Raw genomic sequence first — 27,366 nt, 5'->3', positions numbered from 1 at the left:
ACGTGTAAAAATGTCTGTGAAAAATCCCCGCGATGTGGAAAATACATGCCGTACAGTCTTTTGTGTGACACTGGTGCGCGGAGTGAAGTCCGTGCGGTCGTGCTTTGCGCGCACAGGGCTTGCGGACGTCCACTTTTACCGGGCGGACCTCTGCGGTGTCCGCTCCGCGTACGTTCTGCCCGAGTATGCGGTCCGCTCGGTCTCAAAAAATAAAACCCGATCCAAGATGGAGTACCGGACCGAATTGGTATTACCGAGAACTGACCCAACCCTAATGGTCTACTTAATATACTTTTTCCTCGAACTTTCAATACCATCTCATGGCATTCCTCAGCAGATGGAGTTTGTCTCAGCATGGTAAAAAAAAAAAAAAACTCAATTCACTGATAATGACAGAGATATAGTTAAAAGCTCTTGAACAAAGGCAAAAAGTAGAGTTACTCTTTTTTGTCTGTATGTGGATGATGGATGAATGATGCCTGTCTTACATGCTGGCATGACGGACACTTCAGCAGTCACAATACTCTTCACTCCCAGGTTGGACAGAGCTCCTCTCACCAGACCACAGGTGAAGGCCAGATACTGCAGAGACAGACAGTCATCTGTTTCAATAAATGAGTACAGATATCCTAGCAATCCACAGGATAAAGTGTTAGTTCAGATTAAGTCACACAATACCACAAACTAACTAACAGAGGCACTGGGGGGACCAGCAGCTCTCCCCTCTTCAGCTAACTAAAATCACTGTTCCCGTCAAAGACAAAACAAAAAAGAGAAAAACTGACAGCTTTGAAAAGAGCATAGATGAATATAACAGCTTTAGTTCCCCTTTGGAAAGGGCTGTCTGATAGCAAGGTCAAGCTGGCTATATACATATATATGTATGTGTATGTGTCTATATATATATATATATATATATATATATATATATATATAGACACATACACATACAGTACAGGCCAAAAGTTTGGACACACCTTCTCATTCAATGCATTTTCTTTATTTTCATGACTATTTACATTGTAGATTCTCACTGAAGGCATCAAAACTATGAATGAACACATGTGGAGTTATGTACCTAACAAAAAAAGGTGAAATAACTGAAAACATGTTTTATATTCTAGTTTCTTCAAAATAGCCACCCTTTGCTCTGATTACTGCTTTGCACACTCTTGGCATTCTCTCCATGAGCTTCAAGAGGTAGTCACCTGAAATGGTTTCCACTTCACAGGTGTGCCTTATCAGGGTTAATTAGTGGAATTTCTTGCTTTATCAATGGGGTTGGGACCATCAGTTGTGTTGTGCAGAAGTCAGGTTAATACACAGCCGACAGCCCTATTGGACAACTGTTAAAATTCATATTATGGCAAGAACCAATCAGCTAACTAAAGAAAAACGAGTGGCCATCATTACTTTAAGAAATGAAGGTCAGTCAGTCCGGAAAATTGCAAAAACTTTAAATGTGTCCCCAAGTGGAGTTGCAAAAACCATCAAGCGCTACAACGAAACTGGCACACATGAGGACCGACCCAGGAAAGGAAGACCAAGAGTCACCTCTGCTTCTGAGGATAAGTTCATCCGAGTCACCAGCCTCAGAAATCGCAAGTTAACAGCAGCTCAGATCAGAGACCAGATGAATGCCACACAGAGTTCTAGCAGCAGACCCATCTCTAGAACAACTGTTAAGAGGAGACTGCGCGAATCAGGCCTTCATGGTCAAATAGCTGGTAGGAAACCACTGCTAAGGAGAGGCAACAAGCAGAAGAGATTTGTTTGGGCCAAGAAACACAAGGAATGGACATTAGACCAGTGGAAATCTGTGCTTTGGTCTGAGGAGTCCAAATTTGAGATCTTTGGTTGCAACCGCCGTGTCTTTGTGAGACGCAGAAAAGGTGAACGGATGGATTCCACATGCCTGGTTCCCACTGTGAAGCATGGAGGAGGAGGTGTGATGGTGTGGGGGTGTTTTGCTGGTGACACTGTTGGGGATTTATTCAAAATTGAAGGCACACTGAACCAGCATGGCTACCACAGCATCCTGCAGCGACATGCCATCCCATCCGGTTTGCGTTTAGTTGGACGATCATTTATTTTTCAACAGGACAATGACCCCAAACACACCTCCAGGCTGTGTAAGGGCTATTTGACCAAGAAGGAGAGTGATGGAGTGCTGCGGCAGATGACCTGGCCTCCACAGTCACCGGACCTGAACCCAATGGAGATGGTTTGGGGTGAGCTGGACCGCAGAGTGAAGGCAAAGGGGCCAACAAGTGCTAAACACCTCTGGGAACTCCTTCAAGACTGTTGGAAAACCATTTCAGGTGACTACCTCTTGAAGCTCATGGAGAGAATGCCAAGAGTGTGCAAAGCAGTAATCAGAGCAAAGGGTGGCTATTTTGAAGAAACTAGAATATAAAACATGTTTTCAGTTATTTCACCTTTTTTTGTTAGGTACATAACTCCACATGTGTTCATTCATAGTTTTGATGCCTTCAGTGAGAATCTACAATGTAAATAGTCATGAAAATAAAGAAAACGCATTGAATGAGAAGGTGTGTCCAAACTTTTGGCCTGTACTGTACATATACATACACACACACCCTGCTGGCCTGGTATCAGCTGCCTCACTAAAAGAAACACTGTGTGAGAGGAAAGAGAGCCTTTTGCAACAGACCACTACAGAGTCATTAAGTCTAATGAAATCATAGTAAGCACCTTTGGGGCATGTTCCAGGTACTGTTTACCAGCTGACAGCTGACTCAGTAATCGGAACTTGTTGTCCTGGAGGACATAGATGCCCTGAAACACATGACAATAGCATGAGCACTGACAGACATCAATGCAGCATTCAGCAGTAGAGCTGGTAACAGGCAAAAAACACAGCATTACATACATGCATTTCACAGGTTAGACGCAGTGCTAAAGGACCATCTGCCACTCTCCTTCAAGCAAATGGTCTGTTCAGTGTCTGCCTCATTAATGCAAGCTAACATAGCAGTGGAGGTGTACATCTGGCACTGAGCTATTAAACAGGGCCAACAAACAATCAACTTGACTGGGGATAAAATGATTTATTCATGCATCTCTTTCTTAGACTTTCTAAATGTTATTGGACTGAAGGGATCAAATCCTGATAGTAAAACAAGTCATTCTGGGGGGCTTGTGACGCTTAAGAAAATGTACTGACATCTCTTTTGCCATGTAAGTCAATGAGGAAAAGTCTTCTGGGCCTCATAGCATCATGACAGATGTAATGCCACATTTGGCCACAATATTTATTCATAATTTCTCTACTGTTACATTAATACATATAAAAAATATATATCCAAATCCCAAAATGTAAAAACTGAATGCCTAACCACCCCACAAATATCTGAATATTCAAACATTAGGGTCCAACCCTAGCTCGCATGTTATGTCAGTGATGACCTACTGTATAAAACCGACAGAGAGCACAGTGTTACCTGGTGATTGGTTCGAAGATTGTCGATTTGCTTCTTGAAAACACAAGTCCAGAAGTCTTTACAGATGAACTTCATAATGTCCAGCTCATCTTTGAAGCGTGCTGTGTCTTTTGTTAGTCTAGAGAAAAGGAAAAGCTGTTCAACTGAAGTCCACAACCTTCAAACTGTTTGTATGAATGGTTCTTGCATGAGACCTAATGTGTTAGTTTGTCTCTTAATAATTTCTCACATCTTAGCCTGACTGTAAATGGAAAATGTCATTCACTCTTTTTTAGAAACAGCTGGGTTCTTTGAATTTTATATATATATATATATATATATATATATATATATATACACATATATACATATATATATACAGTACAGGCCAAAAGTTTGGACACACCTTCTCATTCAATGCGTTTTCTTTATTTTCAGGACTATTTACATTGTAGATTCTCACTGAAGGCATCAAAACTATGAATGAACACATGTGGAGTTATGTACTTAACAAAAAAAGGTGAAATAACTGAAAACATGTTTTATATTCTAGTTTCTTCAAAATAGCCACCCTTTGCTCTGATTACTGCTTTGCACACTCTTGGCATTCTCTCAATGAGCTTCAAGAGGTAGTCACCTGAAATGGTTTCCACTTCACAGGTGTGCCTTATCAGGGTTAATTAGTGGAATTTCTTGCTTTATCAATGGGGTTGGGACCATCAGTTGTGTTGTGCAGAAGTCAGGTTAATACACAGCCGACAGCCCTATTGGACAACTGTTAAAATTCATATTATGGCAAGAACCAATCAGCTAACTAAAGAAAAACGAGTGGCCATCATTACTTTAAGAAATGAAGGTCAGTCAGTCCGTAAAAATTGCAAAAACTTTAAATGTGTCCCCAAGTGGAGTCGCAAAAACCATCAAGCGCTACAACGAAACTGGCACACATGGAAAGGAAGACCAAGAGTCACCTCTGCTTCTGAGGATAAGTTCATCCGAGTCACCAGCCTCAGAAATCGCAAGTTAACAGCAGCTCAGATCAGAGACCAGATGAATGCCACACAGAGTTCTAGCAGCAGACCCATCTCTAGAACAACTGTTAAGAGAAGACTGCGCGAATCAGGCCTTCATGGTCAAATAGCTGGTAGGAAACCACTGCTAAGGAGAGGCAACAAGCAGAAGAGATTTGTTTGGGCCGAGAAACACAAGGAATGGACATTAGACCAGTGGAAATCTGTGCTTTGGTCTGATGAGTCCAAATTTGAGATCTTTGGTTCCAACCGCCGTGTCTTTGTGAGACGCAGAAAAGGTGAACGGATGGATTGCACATGCCTGGTTCCCACTGTGAAGCATGGAGGAGGAGGTGTGATGGTGTGGGGGTGTTTTGCTGGTGACACTGTTGGGGATTTATTCAAAATTGAAGGCACACTGAACCAGCATGGCTACCACAGCATCCTGCAGCGACATGCCATCCCATCCGCTTTGCGTTTAGTTGGACGATCATTTATTTTTCAACAGGACAATGACCCCAAACACACCTCCAGGCTGTGTAAGGGCTATTTGACCAAGAAGGAGAGTGATGGAGTGCTGCGGCAGATGACCTGGCCTCCACAGTCACCGGACCTGAACCCAATGGAGATGGTTTGGGGTGAGCTGGACCGCAGAGTGAAGGCAAAGGGGCCAACAAGTGCTAAAGTGCAAGTGTTCATTCATAGTTTTGATGCCTTCAGTGAGAATCTACAATGTAAATAGTCATGAAAATAAAGAAAATGCATTGAATGAGAAGGTGTGTCCAAACTTTTGGCCTGTACTGTATGTGTATGTGTCTATATATATATATATATATATATATATATATATATATATATGTATATACATACACACACACACACACACACATACATACATACATATATATTTCATTATATCTTGTCATGGGACAACACTATAGAAATGACACTTATAACTTAAACTTAACTTAAAGTATAACTTAAAGTAGTCAGTGTACAGCTTGTATAGTAGCATAGATTGACCTTTCTCTGAAAATTACTCAAAACACAGCCATCAACATCTAAACAGCTGGCAACATAAGTGAGTACACCCCACAGTGAACATGTCCAAATTGTGCCTAAAGTGTCAATATTTTGTGTGCTGTTGGGAATAGAATGATTTTATGTGTTTTACTATCAGTTGTGTTTCACTATATAAGTTTTAGATATGTGAACAATGAGAATACTGAGATGATTTCAGCTGATCTGAATGTGTTTGCTTTGCAGAAGTGGAGAAGTACAGGAGAGGAAGAGACATGAAGTCTGAGGAGCACATATCGCAATGCTTAGATAATTAGTTTCATATATGGTAAAAAGAATAGAAAGTGATGTACAGATAGTAAGGTACTGCACGTGTAGGGAGTTGTGTTGTTCTCTTGTCTTTCAAAACAGGAACCACGCCCCCACCGCCAGCGGGAAGGAGTCAGATTAACACGAGGCAGGGGCGTGGTGTGGTGAAGGAGGAAGTGGAACTGCCAATGAGAAGAGGACAACGCCTTGCGTGCACAATGACACTCTGTTACGCTCAAATATACTGGGTCAGGGAAAGGACAGGAGGTCAGACTTCGTGAACTGACACACCTTTGTTGTTCGTCAGGGACGTGAAGTTGAGACCCAGAGCTCTGTAATTTTATTCCTTTACTGCTTAATAAACTACATTAACTGAGACCGAATATCTTCTCCTATTGCTTCATTAAAGAACACGCAGGACTGAGCTCACACATAGCACATTAGAGAGTAGGATGAGACTCTTAGTCCAACAATTTGGTAACCCCGACGTGATGAAGACGGAGAAGTGATGGAATAAAGATTATTCAGTGGAGGACGACAGTATAGTGACAACACTTGGCCGGCCTGAGAAAAAGGTAAGCAGACGCCTGTTTTATCGAAGTTCTGCAATTGGAAATGCTAAAAGATTATGTTGTCATTTTACTACAGTCTCCTAGTCTAAAACGTAATGGAATAAAATTAAAACAAAACAAAAGTGAAATGCCCCGGGGCAAATCATAAATTTGACTCCTAAATACGAAACATAGTCAACACCTCGACAGGACAGGGTGAAAGGCCCTGGAGCAAATCATAAATTTGACTCCTAAATACGAAACATAGTCAACACCTTGACAGGACAGGGTGAAAGGCCCTGGAGCAAATCATAAATTTGACTCCTAAATATGAAACATAGTCGGGTGAAAAGCCCTGAGACTAGGTTTTCCATCTAGTCTCTAAAAAAGAAAAAGACGAGTGTCCTGAGGTTGATAAGCTCGGGGGGGAACCCATAAGGTTGCCCCTTGGACAGCTGAGAATATAGTCTGAAGACACGGGTTGTCTGAGGTTGAAAGACCTTTGTGTAGATTGTTACAACACAAAAAAGAGGTTACAGAGTTCTGCGGGCAGGGGAGCGTTTTCCATGTTATCCCTAACACTGAATACTATCGCTCATGTTGAGACATCTATTCAGTGGTCCACAGAACCACCCTGATATTGGGAGTGTAAATAAATAAGTCTTTTAAGGGGTTATTGTTTCGTGGGTGGCTTACCGACAACCGGCTATTTTTACGGGGCGGAAGAGTTGTGTAGAGTCTATTAGCGGTGACTCGAATTCCAACTCTTTTCGTGCCTGAGCGGTGGTCGCGTTCTGTGGGGAAGAAAAAGAGGAAGTTGTGTAATTTCGCCTTAAGATAGAAGCCATTTGCCGCCGAGCCATAGGCACCCCGCACCCTCCTAGGAGAGTGGTGTAGAAGCTTGGGTGTGTCGGCCTGCATTTGGTGGAACTTAAGCAGCGAAATCACAACGGTAGAAAGGGGAAAATAAGTCCGCGCGGACTGCGCTGCAGAGCGGTCACGTGGCGCTGAGTATTGTGTGTATTGTTGTAATTGTGTGAAGCTTTGTAACATCGTGACGAGTAGTACCCTCTGAGTAAAATAAGTAAGGACAGAGGAGGGACAGAGAGACATCATGGACGGTGAATTTGACAGGGACTATCGTGAGCAGGGTGGGTGTCCTCCCATCCCAGAAAAACACAGTGCGGGGAGATTAGGAAACAGTTATTGTCAGGAGTAATAGATAAGCAGAGACAGGCTGTAGGAAAGGAGTTTGATGATTTACGGAAGGCATTACAGGCCCAAAATGAGCTTCCTGGCGATGAGGAGGCAGTAAATGTTACAAAGAAATTGCTGGCTGCAGAGGTAAAGGCGAGAGATGATTTGGAAGAACATACAAAAAAAGGAGAATAAACCAAAACTCATAAAAAGACAATGGAAAAAACCAGAAGGAGGAGAAGGAACGTAAACGCGCCTTGCTCCATCAGATGGCAGTTACTGCCATGGCTTATTGGAAACACACTGATAAGACTCACAAAAAAAAACAAAAAAAAAAACAGAGACAAACAAACTCCGCCAACTCCTGCGCCAGTTCCTGCGCCGACACCACCAGAGCCCACCCATAATAGATTGTATCCCGAGCTACCTCAGACACCCCCAGCCCCATCTCCACCACCATACTTGGGGAGCAACAGGCAAATGCCTTTGCTGGTGATTAAGGAGGGAGTGATCAATGCAGATGTGGTGGATGAGGAGGAGTATGAGAAAGCTAAACAGGAAGTAACTAGGGAAATAAGACAGGGGTTAGCACATGTAGAGAGACTGACACAGGAAGCAGACGATGAGGGAGATCAGATATGGTCAGACACAGACTCAGTGGAAGAATACGAGGAGAGAGCAGTGAAGCTTACAGGATTAATGAAGTCATATACAATGCCATCAGAGAAAGGCAGAGAAAGACAGTACAGAGTCAGCACAGGTTCAGCTGTTGAAACTCCAATTGGAAGATACATGTCGTAAAACCAACGATGCAAAAAAGCAGAAAAAATCAACCAATCAGACGGTTCAGCAGCCTCCGCCCTCCCCCACACACCAGATATATTTCCGACCCCAGAGTGGGTTGATACTCGCCCTCCCCATTGGAGTGGCTCGAGAGGAGGTACAGGAGGATTCAGAGGCAGGGGTGGGGATCGTGGCGGCCCAAGAGGGGGTCAGGGCGGTAGAGGGTGTTTTATTTGTGGAGCCACCTTGAATCTCCCTGTGTCTAAACACCAAATATCATACTCAGCAGTTGAACTAACTGGGTTCTCGGGACAACCACAAAATCTGCCGCTCACCAAACCACTCACTACCACCATACTCCAGGCTGAACAGACATTTTCACACAGATGTGTTTCTCCTTTGTCATGCCCTGTGAATCTATTGGGGAGAGATGTGCTGCTGAAGTGTGGAGCTTCCATACTCTGCACCCAGATGGGCGGATAGTGACCTTCCCAAATGGCTACACTGTGAACTGCTCGTTAACAACTGTGCATTCCTCCTCGCAAATGTTGTTATCAGCGGATACCTCCCCCACGGCTGAAGGACATTGGGCTGATATCTACTGGGGCCTTCTCGAGCCAGAAACCATGGAGACGCCTGGCATTGGCACTCTCTATCAGTCGTGGCGTCCCTGGGTTCAGTCATTAAATCCCTACACGCCTCCTCCCGATCCCCTCCATGTAACTCTTTATTATGACAGGAATGGCGACGAGCTGTATCAACAGGCATTTTATAATGAGATAGAAGGGAAAATGTAGGAGATAACATCCACCTGCATACTGGTGGGAAATGAGGGAGTGGCTGCAGCTGTTGAACTGACCTCAGAGCAATTGCAGTGGTATGAGGCGGCGGAGGAAGCCTCCCCTCACATATCCTTGGCAGTGCATGCAAAACATCAAGCTAAAGACTTAGGCCCTATGTGTAAAAAAACATTATTCACAGATGGATGTTGTTTTAGACATCCAACGGAGGGACTCAAAGCAGCATATGCAGTGGTAAGACAGACAGAGACAGGGTTTGAGGAAGTGATTACAGAAAGTGTGACAGGAAAAGAATCATCTCAATTGACTGAACTCCAAGCAATGATTGCAGCATTAGAATGGTCAGAAGGGAAAAGAGTGAACATCTACACAGACTCTGCCTATGTCGTAGGAGCGATCCATGTGGAAATGACACAGTGGATCAGATCTGGCTTTTTAACAGCAGCAAAGACCCCCAGTAAGCATGAGAAGGACATGAGGAGACTACGGGAGGCTCTGATGAAGCCGGCACAGGTAGCAGTGATTAAGTGCAAGGGTCATGACAAAACAGGGACAGTTGTCTCCAGAGGGAATGACGCAGCAGATGTGGCAGCCAAAGGAAAGGCAGGATACAGTCAGCAGTATGTAATGCTACAAACAGAGAGAACAGTGCATAACTTCCTGCCACCCTGTGATGTAAATATGTTAATAGCAGAACAGCAGAAAGCCTCTCCAGAGGAGCTCACAGTCTGGAGAGAAAGAGGAGCAGTAAAGACAGAGGGTATGTGGGGGTCCCCAGACGGGAGACCTGCACTGCCCCCAGGGCTGAGGAGATCAGTCCTTCAAGAAGCTCATGGTGTGACTCATTGTGGAAAGATGCAAATGGTGCGAGGTCTCACTCATTGGTGGCACCCTTTTCTGCCAGCCATGAATGAGAATCACATCAGAGAATGTAAAATATGTACAGAATACAATGTTAGACCCACGGTGAAACCACATCAGGAGATTTCCTCCCAAACTCCCAGGTCAAGAGGTCATTAATGACTATACAGACATGCTAGAGAGAGTGGGAGGATACAGGTGTCTTCTGGTGGCAGTGGATGCATACACTGGTTGGCCAGAAGCCATACCTGCCAAATCAGAGGATGCAAAGACAGTAATCAAATTTCTGATCAATCAATACATTCCCACGCATGGGTTTCCCAAAAGAATCAGATCTGACAACGGAACCCATTCCAAAAACAGAGATCTACAAGAAGTAGAGAGAGCATTGGGACTAAAACATACATTTGGTACGGTCTATCATCCTCAGTCACAGGGCAGAGTGGAAAGAATGAATCAGTCTATTAAGGGAAAAATAGGCAAGATTTGTGCCCAGACTAAAATGACTTGGGTGGATGCGCTACCCCTAGCTCTATTATCCATCAGGAGCTCTGTTAACTCACTGACAGGTTTTACTCCATATGAGCTGAAAACAGGGCAACAGTTCCCAGGACCGGGAGCTGGGATTCAAACTACAGAAGAGGAAGAAAGTCCTCTACAATATAAACTGTATTATGACCAACTAACAGCATTGGTGTCAGTTTTCTCCAAACAGGTGACCACAGCTCAGGAGGGAGCAGAAGGAGAGGGGCACCCAACATCAGAGTGGGTCCTGCTCAAGGTGATTAAAAGAAAGTGGTCGGAGCATAGGTGGACTGGCCCCTACAAAGTCATGGAACGGACGTCCCACGCCGTCAAACTACAGGGAAAAGGTGACACATGGTATCACTGGAGTCAGTGTGCAGTGGCAGAGACACCTGCCCGAACACTGGAAGACATAAGAGACAATAAAGACTAAAAAAAAAAAAAAACTCACTCACACCTACATTTACTCTTAGTTCAGCATAAGTGCGGTAAAGATATCCTGTGATCAATGTGAAGGTTAGAAGCTCCTCTGAAGCAACACTTTGCCAAGAGTACGTTTGAGTAATATAAAGCCAGGATACAAGATTTGCTTGCAGAACATTTACACTCCATATTTACTTTTATATTTTACATGTTTATATTTACCTTTTTGCAATACAAAATAAAGAAATGAGTGGTCTCATGTGTATGAGACCAAAAGGGGGAGTTATAACTTTTTGTTTCAAAAGAAACAAAAAGTGCAGTAATCACAAGACCTAAAAAGGGGGACCTGGAGACATTGGGACTGAAAAAAAAAAGTGGCCTCAGTCCTATGAGGCCAAAAGGGGGACTGTTGGGATAAGAATGATTTTATGTGTTTTACTATCAGTTGTGTTTCACTATATAAGTTTTAGATGTGTGAACAATGAGAATACTGAGATGATTTCAGCTGATCTGAATGTGTTTGCTTTGCAGAAGTGGAGAAGTACAGGAGAGGAAGAGACATGAAGTCTGAGGAGCACATATCGCAATGCTTAGATAATTAGTTTCATATATGGTAAAAAGAATAGAAAGTGATGTACAGATAGTAAGGTACTGCACGTGTAGGGAGTTGTGTTGTTCTCTTGTCTTTCAAAACAGGAACCACACCCCCACCGCCAGCGGGAAGGAGTCAGATTAACACGAGGCAGGGGCGTGGTGTGGTGAAGGAGGAAGTGGAACTGCCAATGAGAAGAGGACAACGCCTTGCGTGCACAATGACACTCTGTTACGCTCAAAATATACTGGGTCAGGGAAAGGACAGGAGGTCAGACTTCGTGAACTGACACACCTTTGTTGTTCGTCAGGGACGTGAAGTTGAGACCCAGAGCTCTGTAATTTTATTCCTTTACTGCTTAATAAACTACATTAACTGAGACCGAATATCTTCTCCTATTGCTTCATTAAAGAACACGCAGGACTGAGCTCACACATAGCACATTGGAGAGTAGGATGAGACTCTTAGTCCAACAGTGCCAACCATTATTATCTAGCACTGCCTTAACCCTTTTGGGCATGGAATTCACCAGAGCTCACAGGTTGCTTCAGAAATCCTCTCCCACTCCTCCATGATGACATCATGGAGCAGATGGATGTAAAGACACCTTGTGCTCCTCCACCTTCAGCTTGAGGATGCCCCACAGGTGCACAGGTGAGTTTAGGGCTGGATACATACTTGGCCAGCCCATCACCTTCACCTTCAGCTTCCTCAGCAAGGCAGATGTCATCTACTAGGTGTGTTTTGGGTCACACACACACACACACACACATATATATATATATATATATACACACATACATACATACATACATACATACATATATATATATATATATATATATATATATATATATATATATATATATATATATATATATATATATATGTAAGGTGTTGCGTATATAATTGGTGCAAGCTAATGTGTTAGTTTGTCTCTTAATAATAAACAGCTGGGTTCTTTGAACTTTATGCATATATATATATATATATATATATATGTATATATAAATGCGTATATATATATATTTATATATATATATATATATATATACACACACACACACACACACACATATATACATACACATTTACACACACACACACACACACACACATATATATGTATCGTATATGACACGAGTGCTTTAATATATATATTAAAGTGTGCCAATTATATACGCAACATAATGCATTTATAACTTTAAAAAGATTGCATCCTCTCCCCTCATCTGCCTCAGAATGGTTTGGTCCCTGTCTGTATACAGCGGAAACTGAGCTCAAGTAACTAACTATTTTGCAAAAGTTCACTTAAAACAGGGATGTCCAAACTTTTTTCGCTGAGGGCCACATACAGAAAAATATACAAAGGGCTAGGCCACTAACTGGAGGTGAGGTACATGACCTCATCTCTTGTGTATTAAAGTTAGAAAAATCAATCAAAAGTTGGTCAAATATGTTACATTGTTGAATACACTTAAAGACAAAAAAACGCCTACATCACAGCTTTCCACTAATGGATTTTCATTTATTTATTCAAAAAAGGTTGGCAGCTCATTCTCACTCTAAACGTTTAGAGATTTTTGTACACAAACTCACCCCTAATCAGAACCTGCTTTATTTGCCAAGTACTTGTGCACATACAAGGAATTTGACTCCGGTAGACTTGCTCTCAGTGTACCAGAATTGACATAAGTACTCAAATTTATGCACCATACAAAAAATATGCAGCTATAAATCAAATATAAAAAAACATAAAAAGTATATAGAATATACAAGGATGCAGTGTTGTTTGACCTGCCACTCGGTGACTGTTTAGGAGTTCATCAGAGCGACAGCCTGGGGGAAGAAACTGTCTTTGTGACGGGTGGTTTTGGCGAACAGTGCTCTGTAGTAGGGTTGGGCATGATTAATCGATTAATCGATAATTGATCGTTCAGATTGTTTTCGATAACGTGAAATGTTGTTGAACTATTGTGTAGTGTGTCTGTCTTGAAGCAATGCAATGAATTTCACTATGTGGCAGCAATGAGACATTTCACCAGCAGGGGGTGACATTTAACTATTTTTAGGAGACAGAGAAAACCTCCACTGCCTCCGGGTTGCCGTAGAAATCAAAAGGAAACATGAAGCGGTCAAAGCGGAGTTTGGTGTGGGACCATTTCAACTTAAAAAATGATGAAGTCCAGTGTAAATATTGCGACGTCGTGTAGGTTAGTGCGTCAATACCTTTGCATCCCTGCAACTTTGGTCCCGTCAGAGCAGGTGTTTTCAGCTGCTGGACTGACTGTCACCAGGCTGCGCTCGCGTCTCACCCCTGAGCATGTTAACATGCTAATATTCCTCAACAAGAATCAGTAGTTACATTACTTTGTTCGGAGTGGACAGTCACCACCGCAGCCTTTATGTGAGTCACTTGTTATTGTTTTATGAGGCTCTTGTTAAACAGGCATATTTGATTGTGAATTACGTTTGAACTCATTTGAACTTTGAAGTTACATTTTGGCAAAAATTGTCAGCCATAAGTAATATATTTTTTTAATTTATTATCATTTGATATGATTGTTTTTTGGAATTGTGTCTAAAAGAGGCTCAATTGTGTTCAAGAGCACAATAATGTTGGCTTGTTAATTTGTGTGAGGTTTGGCACGGTGCCAGATGCTCGGCTGCCGGAGAGCACAGCATATCTTTTTTGTTTAACAGTTAAACATTTAAACTTTAACTGCTTATCTAATACGATTGTTTGCCCTGTCTACGAGGATTGTTGGACTATATGTAGTTCTTGGAATAAATATTTCATTGAGGAAAAACATGCTGTCTTTAGTATTTTATGTCATGGACATTTAATCGATAATTGATCGTTAACTTTTCCGAATATCGATAAGGGAAATTTCTTCAAATGCCCATCCCTACTCTGTAGTGCCTACCGGAGGGGAGGAGATAAACAGATTGTGTCTGGGGTGTGAGGAGTCTACACTGATGTTTCCTGCCCGTTTCCTGACCCTTGACCTGTACAGGTCCATTAGGGAGGGAAGATCAGTACCAATAATCCTCTCTGCACACCAGACTCCTTTAATCCTCTCCCAGCTGTCCTGGGTATTTAAACCAGCCGTGACGCCGACAATCTAGCTGCTGTGGCTGATCGGACGCCACTTGTGCCAAAAATCCGGACTAATGTCACTTGACTACGAAGCGATTGAATCTGCCTCACAGTAAGAAAAGTTGCAATAAGCTGATTTTGTGTGTGTGCTGTGTACAACGATGTTTACTCCTTCGTGTGTTAACAAGAAACACGCGTAGACAAGAAGTCAGTGTCACTGCTCAGCAAAAGCGGAGTAGTGACAGAAGTGATGTTAGGCATTATTGATATTTGTCACACGTGCATACCTGCATACCAGTTATGTGCACCCCTGCTTATTAACACATGAATACTGTGTAATATATTTTTAACTAACCTAAAATGGGAACGGCATTGCACTGCACTCAGTGGGAGCAATGTTGCTGCGCTTTGGACTGAAGGATGGCTGGCAGGTCCGGAGTAAACTTGGTGGTTGAGATGCAAAGGACATCACAGAGATGGCTGTCGTTCATTTTGGTTCTCAGTCTGCTTTTGTTCAGCGTTAACAGAGAAAATGTTTGCTCACATACGTATGTTGAGCCGAACAGACATCAGAGGAAACTTTTCCTTTTCAAAGCTCCGGTAAAAGTCGGGGAGGGAGAAACGCTGAAGTTGATTCTTCAGAAAATCATCACACTGCATTTCGATGAGTTCTAATTGCAGCTTATCTTCACCCTTGTAAATTCTTTGATTGCCCTTTTTTGGTGGAGGAGCTGCCTTGTTCAACAGTAGCTCCCCCTAGTGTTAAAACTAAGAAGTACAATACAGTCATGCGCAAGTTTCAAGTGTGGGCCATATTTCATTTTATTTCTAGAATTTCCTGCAGGCCAATTAAAAATGGACTGCGGGCCACAGTTGGCCCGCGAGCCTCAGTTTGGACACCCCTGACTTAAAACAAGAGACATGTTGGGCACCTCTATTTACTTCTACTTTTCAACAGAATAAAACACGTTAGCAGTTGTAACCAGACAGCGTTTTGTTCACTTCATTATAGTGTTGTCACGGTACCAAAATTGGGACCCACTGTACGATACCAGTGAAAGTATCACAGTTCTGAGTAGTATCACGACACCACAATGTGCCTTTTGTCATTTATAAAAAGATAAATCACTTTTCTATAATACATCAATGATATTTCAATGGAATAAATTACTTAATTGACTTATTCATACTTCAAAAACAGCATCAATCAGTGATGAACATAGGGGGGATCAAAATAAAATAAATAAATAAAATAAAAATCAACCAGCCACCCTCCTCCCCTGACGGTCCCTTCATAAGTAACGAACGGTCCCTAAAGTGCGGTGAGGTTTGTGAACTGTTCCCTGCCACACAGAGAGAAATGTGAACGGCTCGTTTCTCCTCTGACACGCCACATACCTGTGTGCTGCCACAGTTCGACTGTTCAGGTACTTTTGGGCAGTCATGACGCCAAGAAGAGGAAATTATTGGACCTGGAGCCAGACTTCAGAGCTGTCGCCGGTAAGCCCTTCTTGCACCGCGCAGCACTATGAGCCTCCGCCGTATTTGACAGGAATACATTCCCGTCTGTGTCTGTGACCCCCGTTCAACCCACAACCGGCAGGATTTGCCTTTAGTTTCTGCCGCTGGTTGAAATCTGTACTGGCACAGCGTGCTGAATGATTTATTTTGCGCGCACAAAACTATTTTTAGTCGCAAATGCGAGTAAAATGCTCGCACGTAAAGCTCTGTGGAAAACAAATCACTGTAGCATATATAAACAAATCGATCTTACAAGTAAAAAGAAATTAATAATAACTTTCACTGCTTAAAGATACTCAATAACTCAGTTCATATCTGAAATGTCACTGGATACAAACCACTGCAGCTGCATATCGAGTGCCAGGTGGCCAGCGCATGCCGTTACTGGACGTCGCATGGACACTCACGCTCTTGCGATTGGACTTTGATCTTATCCCACAGTAGTGGTACCTGAGGTACGTAGTACTACAGAACTCCAACATTATGGTATCATATGTACTGTCATGTTTTAGTACCTTGGTCAGTGCAACACTACTATGTAGCAATCATCATATCATTCCAGCCGACAACGTGAAAGCACAGATGCGTCTTGTGGATCAGAAATTTCCGGAGGTGGATTGGAAATTTCTGATCCGTGCATTACGTTGGTATCGGAACCCGATACTGATACTGGATCGGATCAGCCCCATCCCTATCTTGAAATTATATTTGTGGTGCTGAAAACATGGTAACAGCAGCTTGGGGTGGTGACCAAAGTGTTCTATTCCAGTATATTAAGCTATAAATGTACCAAATTTGGCGCTTTTATCGCAAAAATTAACTATTTTTTAGCTATGCTCCCCAATTTATTAGTTTGTTGGCAGAATCATACAAAAACTGGCACTGCCTGACCGATTTTCACAAATTCGGTGGAGGGACATGCCAACTTAGAATATATTAAATTTTGGTGTTGATCCAACTCAGGGGGCATGTCCACGGGCCGCCCACATGTGGCTGCCCATTCACTTCCATTCATTTTGTTGGATGAGGATTATGTGCCAACTGATTTTCACAAAACTTGGTGGAGGCATGTAGCATGGTCCAACTTCGAAGCCATTACATTTTGGAGTGGATCCAATTAATGGGACGGGTCCATGGGCAGGTAGGATTCAATTGCCTGCACTGGCCACCAGGGGGCGAGTTTCTGATGCCCCAGTATCCAGATTTGTTCTAAATATATTTGTCAACACATCTGCCAAATTTGGTGCTTTTATCACAAAATTGAACGATTCTAGAAAAATATTGAGCTATGCCGCCCCACTACAAGTGCATATGAGGAATTGAGATGCCCTACAAGATGGCGAGTCTCAATCGATTTCCGGGTCAAGTGATTGAAGAGTAGAGGAGGGATATTGGGATAAACCCAGGGGACAAGACTGCGGTCAAGTGAGCCATCGTTCATCTTTTCGTGGTCAAACCAGCCACACCAACATTTCAAGTGTGCCCGTATTACAGAATGTATGACAAATGCATGTAGTCCACTGATATGGAGCGACAAAACTTCTGGTTCTCAAAATAAAACGTCGGTTATTCAAAGGCAGTAAAAACAGACATGCCAATGTGATCCGAAGCTGATTTTCAGCCATTAGGCCACATAGTCTAGAAGCTATTGAACTAAAATGCTAATATTTTCTTATGAAAAGGCCTGATGCTTTCATACTAATTTCTGACAATGGATGACATTTTGCACCTCAAAATTACGCTGACTACTCACTGACTCAGTATCATTTTGCATTTATCATTTTAGAGAAATTAAGCTTATGCTCAATTATTACGCTACTGTAAAATCCCTTTGATCCATAATTTCTGACAAAGGTTGATACAGTTGTCCTCGGGACCATCCTGACTGTTCACTCACTCAGTATCAAGCATATTTACTGTATCATTATTGAGAAATTCAACCTCAAAGTTCCATTTTTTGCATTGAAAAAAGGCCTTATGCTTGATTTTTTCCCCCCGTTAAAGATTTTTTGGGGGAGTTTTTCCTTATCCGCTGTGAGGGTCCTGAGGACAGAGGGATGTCGTATGCTGTAAAGCCCTGTGAGGCAAACTGTGATTTGTGATATTGTGCTTTATAAATAAAATTGATTGATTGATTGATTGATTGATTGATTGATGATGTTTACTGTAAAAATCCCTTTGATCAATAATTGCTGACAAAGGTTGATACACTTGACCTAAGGACCATCCTGACTGTTCACTCACTCAGTATCAAGCATAGTTACTGTATCATTTTTGAGAAATTCAGCCTCAAAGTTCCATTTTTTGCATTGAAAAAAGGCCTTATGCTCGATATTTAGTGTATTGTAAAATCCCTTTGTTCCATAATTTCAGAAAAAGGTTGATACAGTTGACCTCAGGACCATCCTGACTGTTCACTCACTTAGTATCAAGCATATTTACTCTATCATTTTTGAGAAATTCAGCCTCAAAGTTGCATTTTTTTGCACTGAAAAAAGGCATTATGCTCTATTTTTACGCTACTGTAAGGACACTTTGGTACATAATTTCAGACAAAAGTTGATACATTTGACCACAGGACCATCCTGACTCTTCATTCACTCAGTATCAAGCATATTTACTGTATCATTCTTGAGAAATTCAGCCTCAAAGTTCCATTTTTTGCATTGAAAAAAGGCCTTATGTTCGATGTTTACACTACTGTAAAATCTCTTTTATCCATAATTTCTGACAAAGGTTGATACACTTGACTTCAGACCATCCTGACTGTTCACTCACTCAGTATCAAGCATGTTTACTGTATCATTCTTGATCGCGCATTAATGCCTTTTTTCAATGCAAAAAAAAATGGAATGAGGCTGAATTTCTCAAAAATGATACAGTAAATATGCTTGATACTTAGTGAGTGAACAGTCAGAACGGTCCTGAGGTCAAGTGTATCAACCTTTGTCAGAAATTATGGATCAAAGGGATTTTACGGTAAATATCGCGCATAATGCCTTTTTTCAATGCAAAACAACTAACTTCAATGCTTAATTTTTCTAAAATGATACATGCAAAATGTTTGATACTGAGTCAGTGAGTAGTCAACGTAGTCTTGAGGTGCAAAATGTCATCCATTGTCAGAAATTAGTATGAAAGCATCAGGCCTTTTCATAAGAAAATATTAGCATTTTAGTTCAATAGCTTCTAGACTATGTGGCCTAATGACTGAAAATCAGCTTCGGATCAGATTGTCATGTCTGTTTTTACTGCCTTTGAATAACTGGCGTTTTATTTTGAGAACCGGAATTTGCTCGCTCCCTATCAGTGGACTACGTGCATTTGCCATACATTCTGTAATACGGGCACACTTGAAATGTTGGTGCGGCTGGTCTGAGCACGAAATGACGAACGACGGCTCACTTGACCGCAGTAGGACAAGTGAGAGATTAAAGAGGTACACCGTTTAGCAGCAGTTAGCTTATTACCTCTCTATTAGCCCTTGGCCGACTCTGAATCCCATATTCTCCAGTTTGGCGATGTTTCTTCCATTCTCCTGAGTGAATGACAGACAAACTTATGAACAAAACATTTTACGACCACAAATTGTTCAGGTCCTTGACCCGCCGAGGAGAAAAACATGAACTGTCTTACCGTCTCTCCGTTTTCAGCTGACTTGTAAATGTACTGCATCACTTCGTTATGTAAAAACTGGAAAGGAGCTTCGTCTGCCATTCTGCCTCCTTTAAACACTGTAGTTTGGTCTGTCAGCAGCTGGTTAACCGTGTCACTCAGGCCTACATTGGAACCAACATCATAATAGTCACACACTGGTGGTTCGGGACAAATAAAGACTAACGCCTTCTGCTGCTTCCTTGTTGTTCTCAAGGCTATTCAAGAGAAGGCTGAGACACGGGGTCAAACATGGGGGGATTGCACATGCGCAGTGTAACTTGAGCTGCGATGCTGGAGGGTGACAGCAGGGGCGCTAGATAAAAAAACGCAGGATCCGCTCAGGCGATCAAGTAGTGCGCTTGGTGCGGTCTGCTTGGACTTTTGGACGGCGGCTGCCTGAATTTGACGGAATTGCATCTCTGTCATTCTCACCCACAGCGCAGGCCACCAGTGACAGTCCAATAATAAGCTGTGAAAATGACATGCATGCACATATCCCAGAACCAACAAAATGGAGCCAGATCAAATACCTCTTGTTTTGCTGTGCTTCCTCAGACTTTTAGTTCATTTGTTATTTGTGTGTTGACTGTTTGTGTGTGAAAACGCAAAATAAATCATTTTTGTCCTGCAATTGTTCCTGTGTTTTGCGGTGTGTGACATCAAGACAATAATGAAACTGTGAATATTTGAATACTGGAATATGTCAAAATGTGTCAATAAGCTCTTTTTTCAATATCATTTTAATTTGTTTTTCTTCCTTAATAAAGTAGCTAACCTTAACTAATGCCTCTGGTAAAGGACTAGGGCTGTTGTCATTGGTTTTGATTCTGAGAATCATCCTTCAGTGTAACACTAGATATTATCATATTATCACAATATATTTTGCTGATAAACCAGAGCACAGATTATCAGTTTTGCCAAAATAGTTAAATTCTATTGCAAAAACAAACATTTTCAAATCATTCAGAAATTCCCAAATGTACCCAAAAATACAAATTGACAATGAAACAAACATCCCCCTTATTCCGCGGTCTCACGCCATCTACTGAGCCTTTGAGGAAGTGCAGACCAGATTTTACTGCGCATGTGCAATCCCCCCATGTTTGACCCCGTAGCCGTTTATATGCCAAGGCTATTCAATAGAAGGCTGAGACACGGGGTCAAACATGGGGGGATTGCACATGCGCAGTAAAATCTGGTCTGCACTTCCTCAAAGGCTCAGTAGATGGCGTGAGACCGCGGAATAAGGGGGATGTGCATGCATGTCATTTTCACAGCTTATTATTGGACTGTCACTGGTGGCCTGCGTTGTGGGTGAGAATGACAGAGATGCAATTCCGTCAACTTCAGGCAGCCGCCGTCCAAAAGTCCAAGCAGATCGCACCAAGCGCACTCCTTGATCGCCTGAGCGGATCCTGCGCTTTTTATCTAGCGCCCCTGCTGTCATCCTCCAGCATCGCAGCTTAAGTTACTTTGCGCATGTGCAATCCCCCCATGTTTGACCCCGTGTCTCAGCCTTCTCTTGAATAGCTTTGTTATATGCGTTCTTGTGCAGACTTGTGTTCTTGTGGACTTGTGACACGTCATCAGTCACAGCCCAAGTACTGTTCCAATTCAAAGTTCACATCTGGCCAAGTTCAGTCCAAATTCCTGGATGTGTTCTCGCCACACCCATTTCATCGGGGATGCATCGGAGCAAACTTGTGTGAACTTCAGACAGCCAGGTATCCCAGCATGCATTTCACAACAATCATCAGAAAATGACAACTGAGGGAAAGGCGCACAATTGTAAGCCATACCAATATGTTACTGTTGTTTTGTCACAGAACGTAGTGTTTTCATCCGTAGTTTAAACGTCAGACCCGTGGTCGATGTTTTAATATAGAGCCCAGTTGAATGTGACTGAGGTCCACTAGATGACAGCGGTGTCAGCCCTCATGTGTTTATGAATGCTGACACCATAAACGTGTGTATGAGCGCTCAGGCTGCCTCAGAGAGCAGCCTCTCTCAGGTAGTCCTTTTGAAACTCATGGCTGATATCTCTGTAGTGGTTAAATATGAAATGTAATTCGTATGGGGTATGTCTAATGGGCAACTTTCAGTCTCAGTATAAGATATATTCTTATATTATTAAATGTTGTAACATGTTATTGTTCTTTGCATTATTTTGCTTATTTAGGCCTATGTGTTTTTACCATTCAATAATGATTTTATTTATTTAACAGCATTTTAAATATTGATTATCTGATATGAATTGTATACCTGCATGATGTCTGAAGTGTGGCTGAATAAAATTTTCCTCTTCACATCTGACCTGTTTGATCCCATTTATATTGGTGAGGACAGACTATATGAGAAACTGCTGTCAGTGTAATCCAGTACAGTTCAACAGCACCACAATCTACAACTCAACACTCTAGGTACCGACTGTCAAGTCTCCATAAAAATGTAGACAGAAAGCATAATGATGAGACAAATGCAGTGATGGGCAGTAACTAAGTACATTTACTCAAGTAGCTACTGTACTTAAGTATAAATTTGATTTACTTGTACTTTGGGTATTTCCATTTACTTAGATAGAAATACTGTACATTCTACTCAAGCTACATTTATTTGATAGCTATAGTTACTTTTCAAATAGTTTGTTCTGTAGTTTCATATTTACAAGTTGCTGTGTGTTGTTATAGATCAGACTAGTATACCAGTGAAAAGTGTTAAAATTAGTTCTACCATGACAACATTTAAATGCTGCTTACATGTAGCCAACGTTGATCAATTAATACTCAATACATATTCATGTATATGATGATTACAACACTTGAAATTGGGTCACTCTGCGTCATGAGTACTTTTAACTTTTAATTTTAAGTAGTCCTACATTTTGCTGACAATACCCAGATACTTTTACTCAAGTCAGATTTGGTATGCAGCACTTTAACTTGTGACTGAGTTTTTGTTCTTTGTTGTGGTATTCCTGGGTACTTTGTCCACAAATGGACAAACATATCGAACAGACATGCAAGCATCACATGTCTCATCCTCATCCTCATTCTCCGCTGTCTGTCTGTCCACAGTTTATTTATTTTTCTCCCCCCTGAGCTTCAGGACAATGACTACAAGAGGGAGTTAAACCACCTTTTAACATGATTTAACATTAGAAAACAGATGGGATATCAAATATAGACTGATGTACCAAGTACATTATATACACAGTAAACCTCTGATAATTAAAATTTGCACACACAAATAAATATCATCCAGAATTCACAAATTCTTTATTTATTATTGCTTTTTATGCACTCATCTAACTTTTTTCTTTTAGTTACAGGACTGACGTTTTCCTAACCAGAAAAAAACATATTACCCTGCTCTGCCTCTGATTGGCTAGTACTCGTTGCCATCAGGGTCAGAGCCAATTAGAAGCAGGATGCGGGTGGGAAAAAAACTCTGCTGTCTCCTGTGTGTATGGGGAAAGGGGAGGGACAGAGGGAACAGGCAAGACAAACTATCCTACGTTTAAATAACATATCGAAAATATCTGCTTGACAGCTTATTATGGAGCTGGGAACAAGCCCAAATAAGCAACTACACTTCAGAAACAAGCCCAAAAAAACCGCGACTACCAATATTTGTAAACGACTTTACAGAAAAACAAGCCCACACCTTATTTTATACAGTCTATGGCCCACACTCGCTTATAATAAGTGGCAACACTATCTCCCTCGCGGCGGCGGCCAGAGAGAAAGAGTGTGTCTCTATATGATTACCGCCACCAGCTGGCCTGGAGTTTCAACACTGACATTCTTCTTCTTCTTCTTCTTCTTCTTCTTCTTGTCATTATTAGGGGTTCAAGCCCGAAGAGCTGAAACCCTTCTATTTTTGTGCTGTTTTATTACTATTATTATTATTATTAATATCATTATTAATATCATTATTATTATTATTATTATTATTATTCAGACATGTTTTTGCAAATTCCCGTGAGATGGTACATTGTAGAGACATGAAATTTTCGCAAATGATTGGGAGTTGGAAGTGTGCAAATAGTGCTCAAAATATGAAAATGCCAATAAGCCAGATGGGGGCGCTATAATTAAGGTCAAAGAAAATTTGGATTTAAAAGGCCACCACTCTTGGCACTATATGCCAGATTGACTTGAAACTCGAAACATGGTCAGGTGAAGGGGGTCTACAAAAGCCTAAAGAACCCTTAAGGGCCGCCCACTGGATTGTCTGCCATATTGAATTTTCTGAAAAACACCATTGTGACATCTTCTACTAAAGCATTGGTCCAATTTGCACCACACGTTCTGTAGATCACCATGGAATGAAGCTAAGTTAAGTTAAAAGTTAAAACAAATATCGCGAAAATTTGAAAGGAATTGGTGATTAACCAGGGCAGCACGGTGGCTGGGTGTGGTGGTTAGCACTCTCGCCTCACAGCAAGAGGGTTGCCGGTTCGATCCCGGGCATGGGAGCCCTTCTGTGCGGAGTTTGCATGTTCTCCCCGTGTCAGCGTGGGTTCTCTCCGGGCACTCCGGCTTCCTCCCACAGTCCAAAGACATGCAGATTGGGGACTAGGTTAATTGGTAACTCTAAATTGTCCATAGGTGTGAATGTGAGCGTGAATGGTTGTTTGTCTCTATGTGTCAGCCCTGCGATAGTCTGGCGACCTGTCCAGGGTGTACCAAACTGGAAGAATCTCATTTAATCTGGGCAGAGTCTCAAAATGTATAAGAGGGGCCTCCACAATGACAGAGCAAACTATAACTCATCTTTAATAGAAGAAAATAAGAACAACCCCAGGTTTCTTTTCAGCACTGTAGCCAGGCTGACTGAGAGTCACAGCTTTATTGAGCCTTGTATTCCTTTAGCCCTTATAGCAGTGATGATTTTATGAGCTTTATTAATGACAAAATTCTAACTATTAGAGGCAAAATTCATGACCTCCTGTCCTCAGATAGTACCTATCTAACCTCAAACACAGCTGTAAGACCTGATATATATTTAGATTGCTTCTCCCCGATTTCTTTTCAAGAACTGACAGCAGTGATTTCTTCATCTAAATCATCAACGTGTCTCTTAGACCCCATCCCAACTAGGCTACTTAAGGAGATCTTACCTTTAGTTAACACTCATATATTAGACATGATCAATATATCCTTATTAACAGGCTATGTACCACAGTCTTTTAAGGTAGCTGTAATTAAACCTCTCCTAAAAAAGCCCACCCTTGATCCAGAGGTGTTAGCCAACTATAGACCAATATCTAACCTTCCCTTTCTTTCAAAGATCCTTGAGAAAGTAGTCGCAGACCAGCTGTGTGATTTTCTCCATGATAATAATTTATTTGAGAAATTTCAGTCAGGATTTAGAGTGCATCATAGCACTGAGACAGCACTAGCTAAAACTACAAATGGCCTTCTGATTGCTTCAGACAAAGGACTCGTCTCTGTACTTGTTTTATTAGATCTTAGTGCGGCGTTTGACACAATTGACCATCAAATTCTACTGCAGAGACTGGATCACTTAATTGGCCTTAAAGGTTCAAATTAGGCCTATCCTGACCCGAAAAGATGCAGAAAAATTGGTCCACGCTTTTGTTACCTGTAGACTGGATTACTGTAACTCTCTATTATCAGGTAGCTCTAGTAAGTCCTTAAAAACTCTCCAGCTAATTCAGAATGCAGCAGCACGTGTACTAACAGGAACTAAGAAACAAGATCATATTTCTCCTGTTTTAGCTTCTCTGTACTGGCTCCCTGTAAAATCCAGAATTGAATTTAAAATCCTACTGTTAACTTAAAATGCTCTAAATGGTCAGGCTCTGTCATATCTTAGAGAGCTCATATTGCCCTATTATCCCGCCAGAACACTGCACTCTGAGAATGCAGGGTTACTCATGGTCCCTAAAGTCTCCAAAAGTAGATCAGGAGCCAGAGCCTTCAGCTATCAGGCTCCTCTCCTGTGGAATCATGTTCCTGTTGTGGTCCGGGAGGCAGACACCGTCTCCACATTTAAGACTAGACTTAAGACTTTCCTCTTTGATAAAGTTCATAGTTAGGGCTGGCTCAGGCTTGCCTTGTACCAGCCCCTAGTTAGGCTGACTTAGGCCTAGTCTGCCGGGGGACCTCCTATAATACACCGGGCACCTTCTCTCCTTCTCTTTCTCTCTCTCTCTCTCTCTCTCATGTCCTGTTACTGCATCTTGCTAACTCGGACATACTGCGTGTCACTAACTCGGCTTCTTCTCCAGAGCCTTTGTGCTCCACTGTCTCGCAGGTTAACTTATATCGCAGCGATGCCTGGATAGTGTGACGTGTGTGGTTGTGCTGCTGCCGTGGTCCTGCCAGATGCCTCCTGCTGCTGCTGTTATTATTAGTCATACCTCTACTGTTATTATACACATATGATTATTGTCACATATGTATATCAGATATTAATACATACTTTCAACATATTGTACCACAGTAGCCGGAATTATAATTATAATATTATTACTTTCATTAATGTTGTTGTAAGCTATTATCATTACCATCTGTCCTGCATCTCTCTCTCTCTCTCTCTCTCTCTCTCTCTCTCTCTGTCTCTCTTTCTGTCTCATTGTGTCATATGGATTACTGTTAATGTATTATGTTGATCTGTTCTGTACGACATCTATTGCACGCCTGTCCTTCCTGGAAGAGGGATCCCTCCTCAGTTGCTCTTCCTGAGGTTTCTACCATTTTTTTCCCCCATTAAAGGTTTTTTTGGGGGGAGTTTTTCCTTATAAGCTGCGAGGGTCCAAAGGACAGAGGGATGTCGTATGTTGTAAAGCCCTGTGAGGCAAATTGTGATTTGTGATATTGGGCTCTATAAATAAAATTGATTGGAACTGAATTAAAAGGAATGAGGGACAGATTAACACATTTTTACTTTTGGTCTTTGTTGCTTTGAAGAAAAAAAGAATTATCTTGCAAATGTCTTCAAAGGATCAGATATGTGATATTCTGTTGTGTTACTAATAAACCACATTCCTAATGCCACCAGTGTTATGTCTGGGTGTCAGAGGGCTGCTGTAAAACTGAGCCTACTTAGGGCAACAAAAACGTTTTAGGTGCGGCAGTACAATTGACAATCAAGACAGGATGGCAAAGATAATATCTGCATACCAATGCAATTGGTCTTGACAGCCACAAAAAAGATTGCATAAAATGCAATGCATAAAATATCACTTACTTAAATATCACTACCCTGGTAGGGATGTTCTAAATAAAGTGACATTTTTGCAGTGTATTATTATCACTCTATAGTACTAATACACATTTCACTACATTTTTCACATGAGTTATTGTGGGAAAGGGAAATAAATTGAGTTTGGGAGGTTACTGACCCATTTTCCATTGTTTTTGTGGTAGTCAATTCAAATCAAATAGTTCTTTGTGAAATAAAAGCAGATGAAAAGGTATCGGAGGATGTTCATGGTTCAGTTCACATATATATTACACAGGATGATGTGAACAACCTGACATGTCTGACCTAGTGACTGAAGGGAAAGTAGTTCATGAATGAGTACAAACAGGTTGAAGACAAAA

General features: G+C 41.7%; 1 protein-coding gene across 2 annotated transcripts in view; it reads right to left on the bottom strand.

Moving 5' to 3' along the window:
* The window catches only part of LOC125892056 (trafficking protein particle complex subunit 6b), a 35,417-nt gene extending 15,375 nt beyond the window's left edge, over nt 1-20,042 (bottom strand). Inside the window, exons 1-5 of one of the 2 annotated variants that reach the window (XM_049581802.1) lie at nt 19,772-20,040; nt 19,606-19,673; nt 3,465-3,582; nt 2,716-2,799; nt 489-582 (exon numbers count right to left, since the gene is read on the bottom strand). In XM_049581802.1, the coding sequence (XP_049437759.1) occupies nt 489-582; nt 2,716-2,799; nt 3,465-3,582; nt 19,606-19,673; nt 19,772-19,852 (445 nt within the window). In that variant the 5' untranslated portion in view covers nt 19,853-20,040. Of the gene's footprint in view, nt 1-488; nt 583-2,715; nt 2,800-3,464; nt 3,583-19,605; nt 19,674-19,771 lie in introns of both variants that reach the window. The other variant, XM_049581803.1, reaches the window with a different exon arrangement.
* Between the last annotated feature and the right edge of the window lie 7,324 nt (nt 20,043-27,366).

The sequence above is a fragment of the Epinephelus fuscoguttatus genome, linkage group LG7, assembly GCF_011397635.1.
Source record: "Epinephelus fuscoguttatus linkage group LG7, E.fuscoguttatus.final_Chr_v1".
Taxonomy (NCBI): Eukaryota; Metazoa; Chordata; class Actinopteri; order Perciformes; family Serranidae; genus Epinephelus; species Epinephelus fuscoguttatus.
The sequence above is the reverse complement of the archived record's forward strand: the minus strand, read 5'-3'. Positions and strand labels throughout refer to the sequence as shown.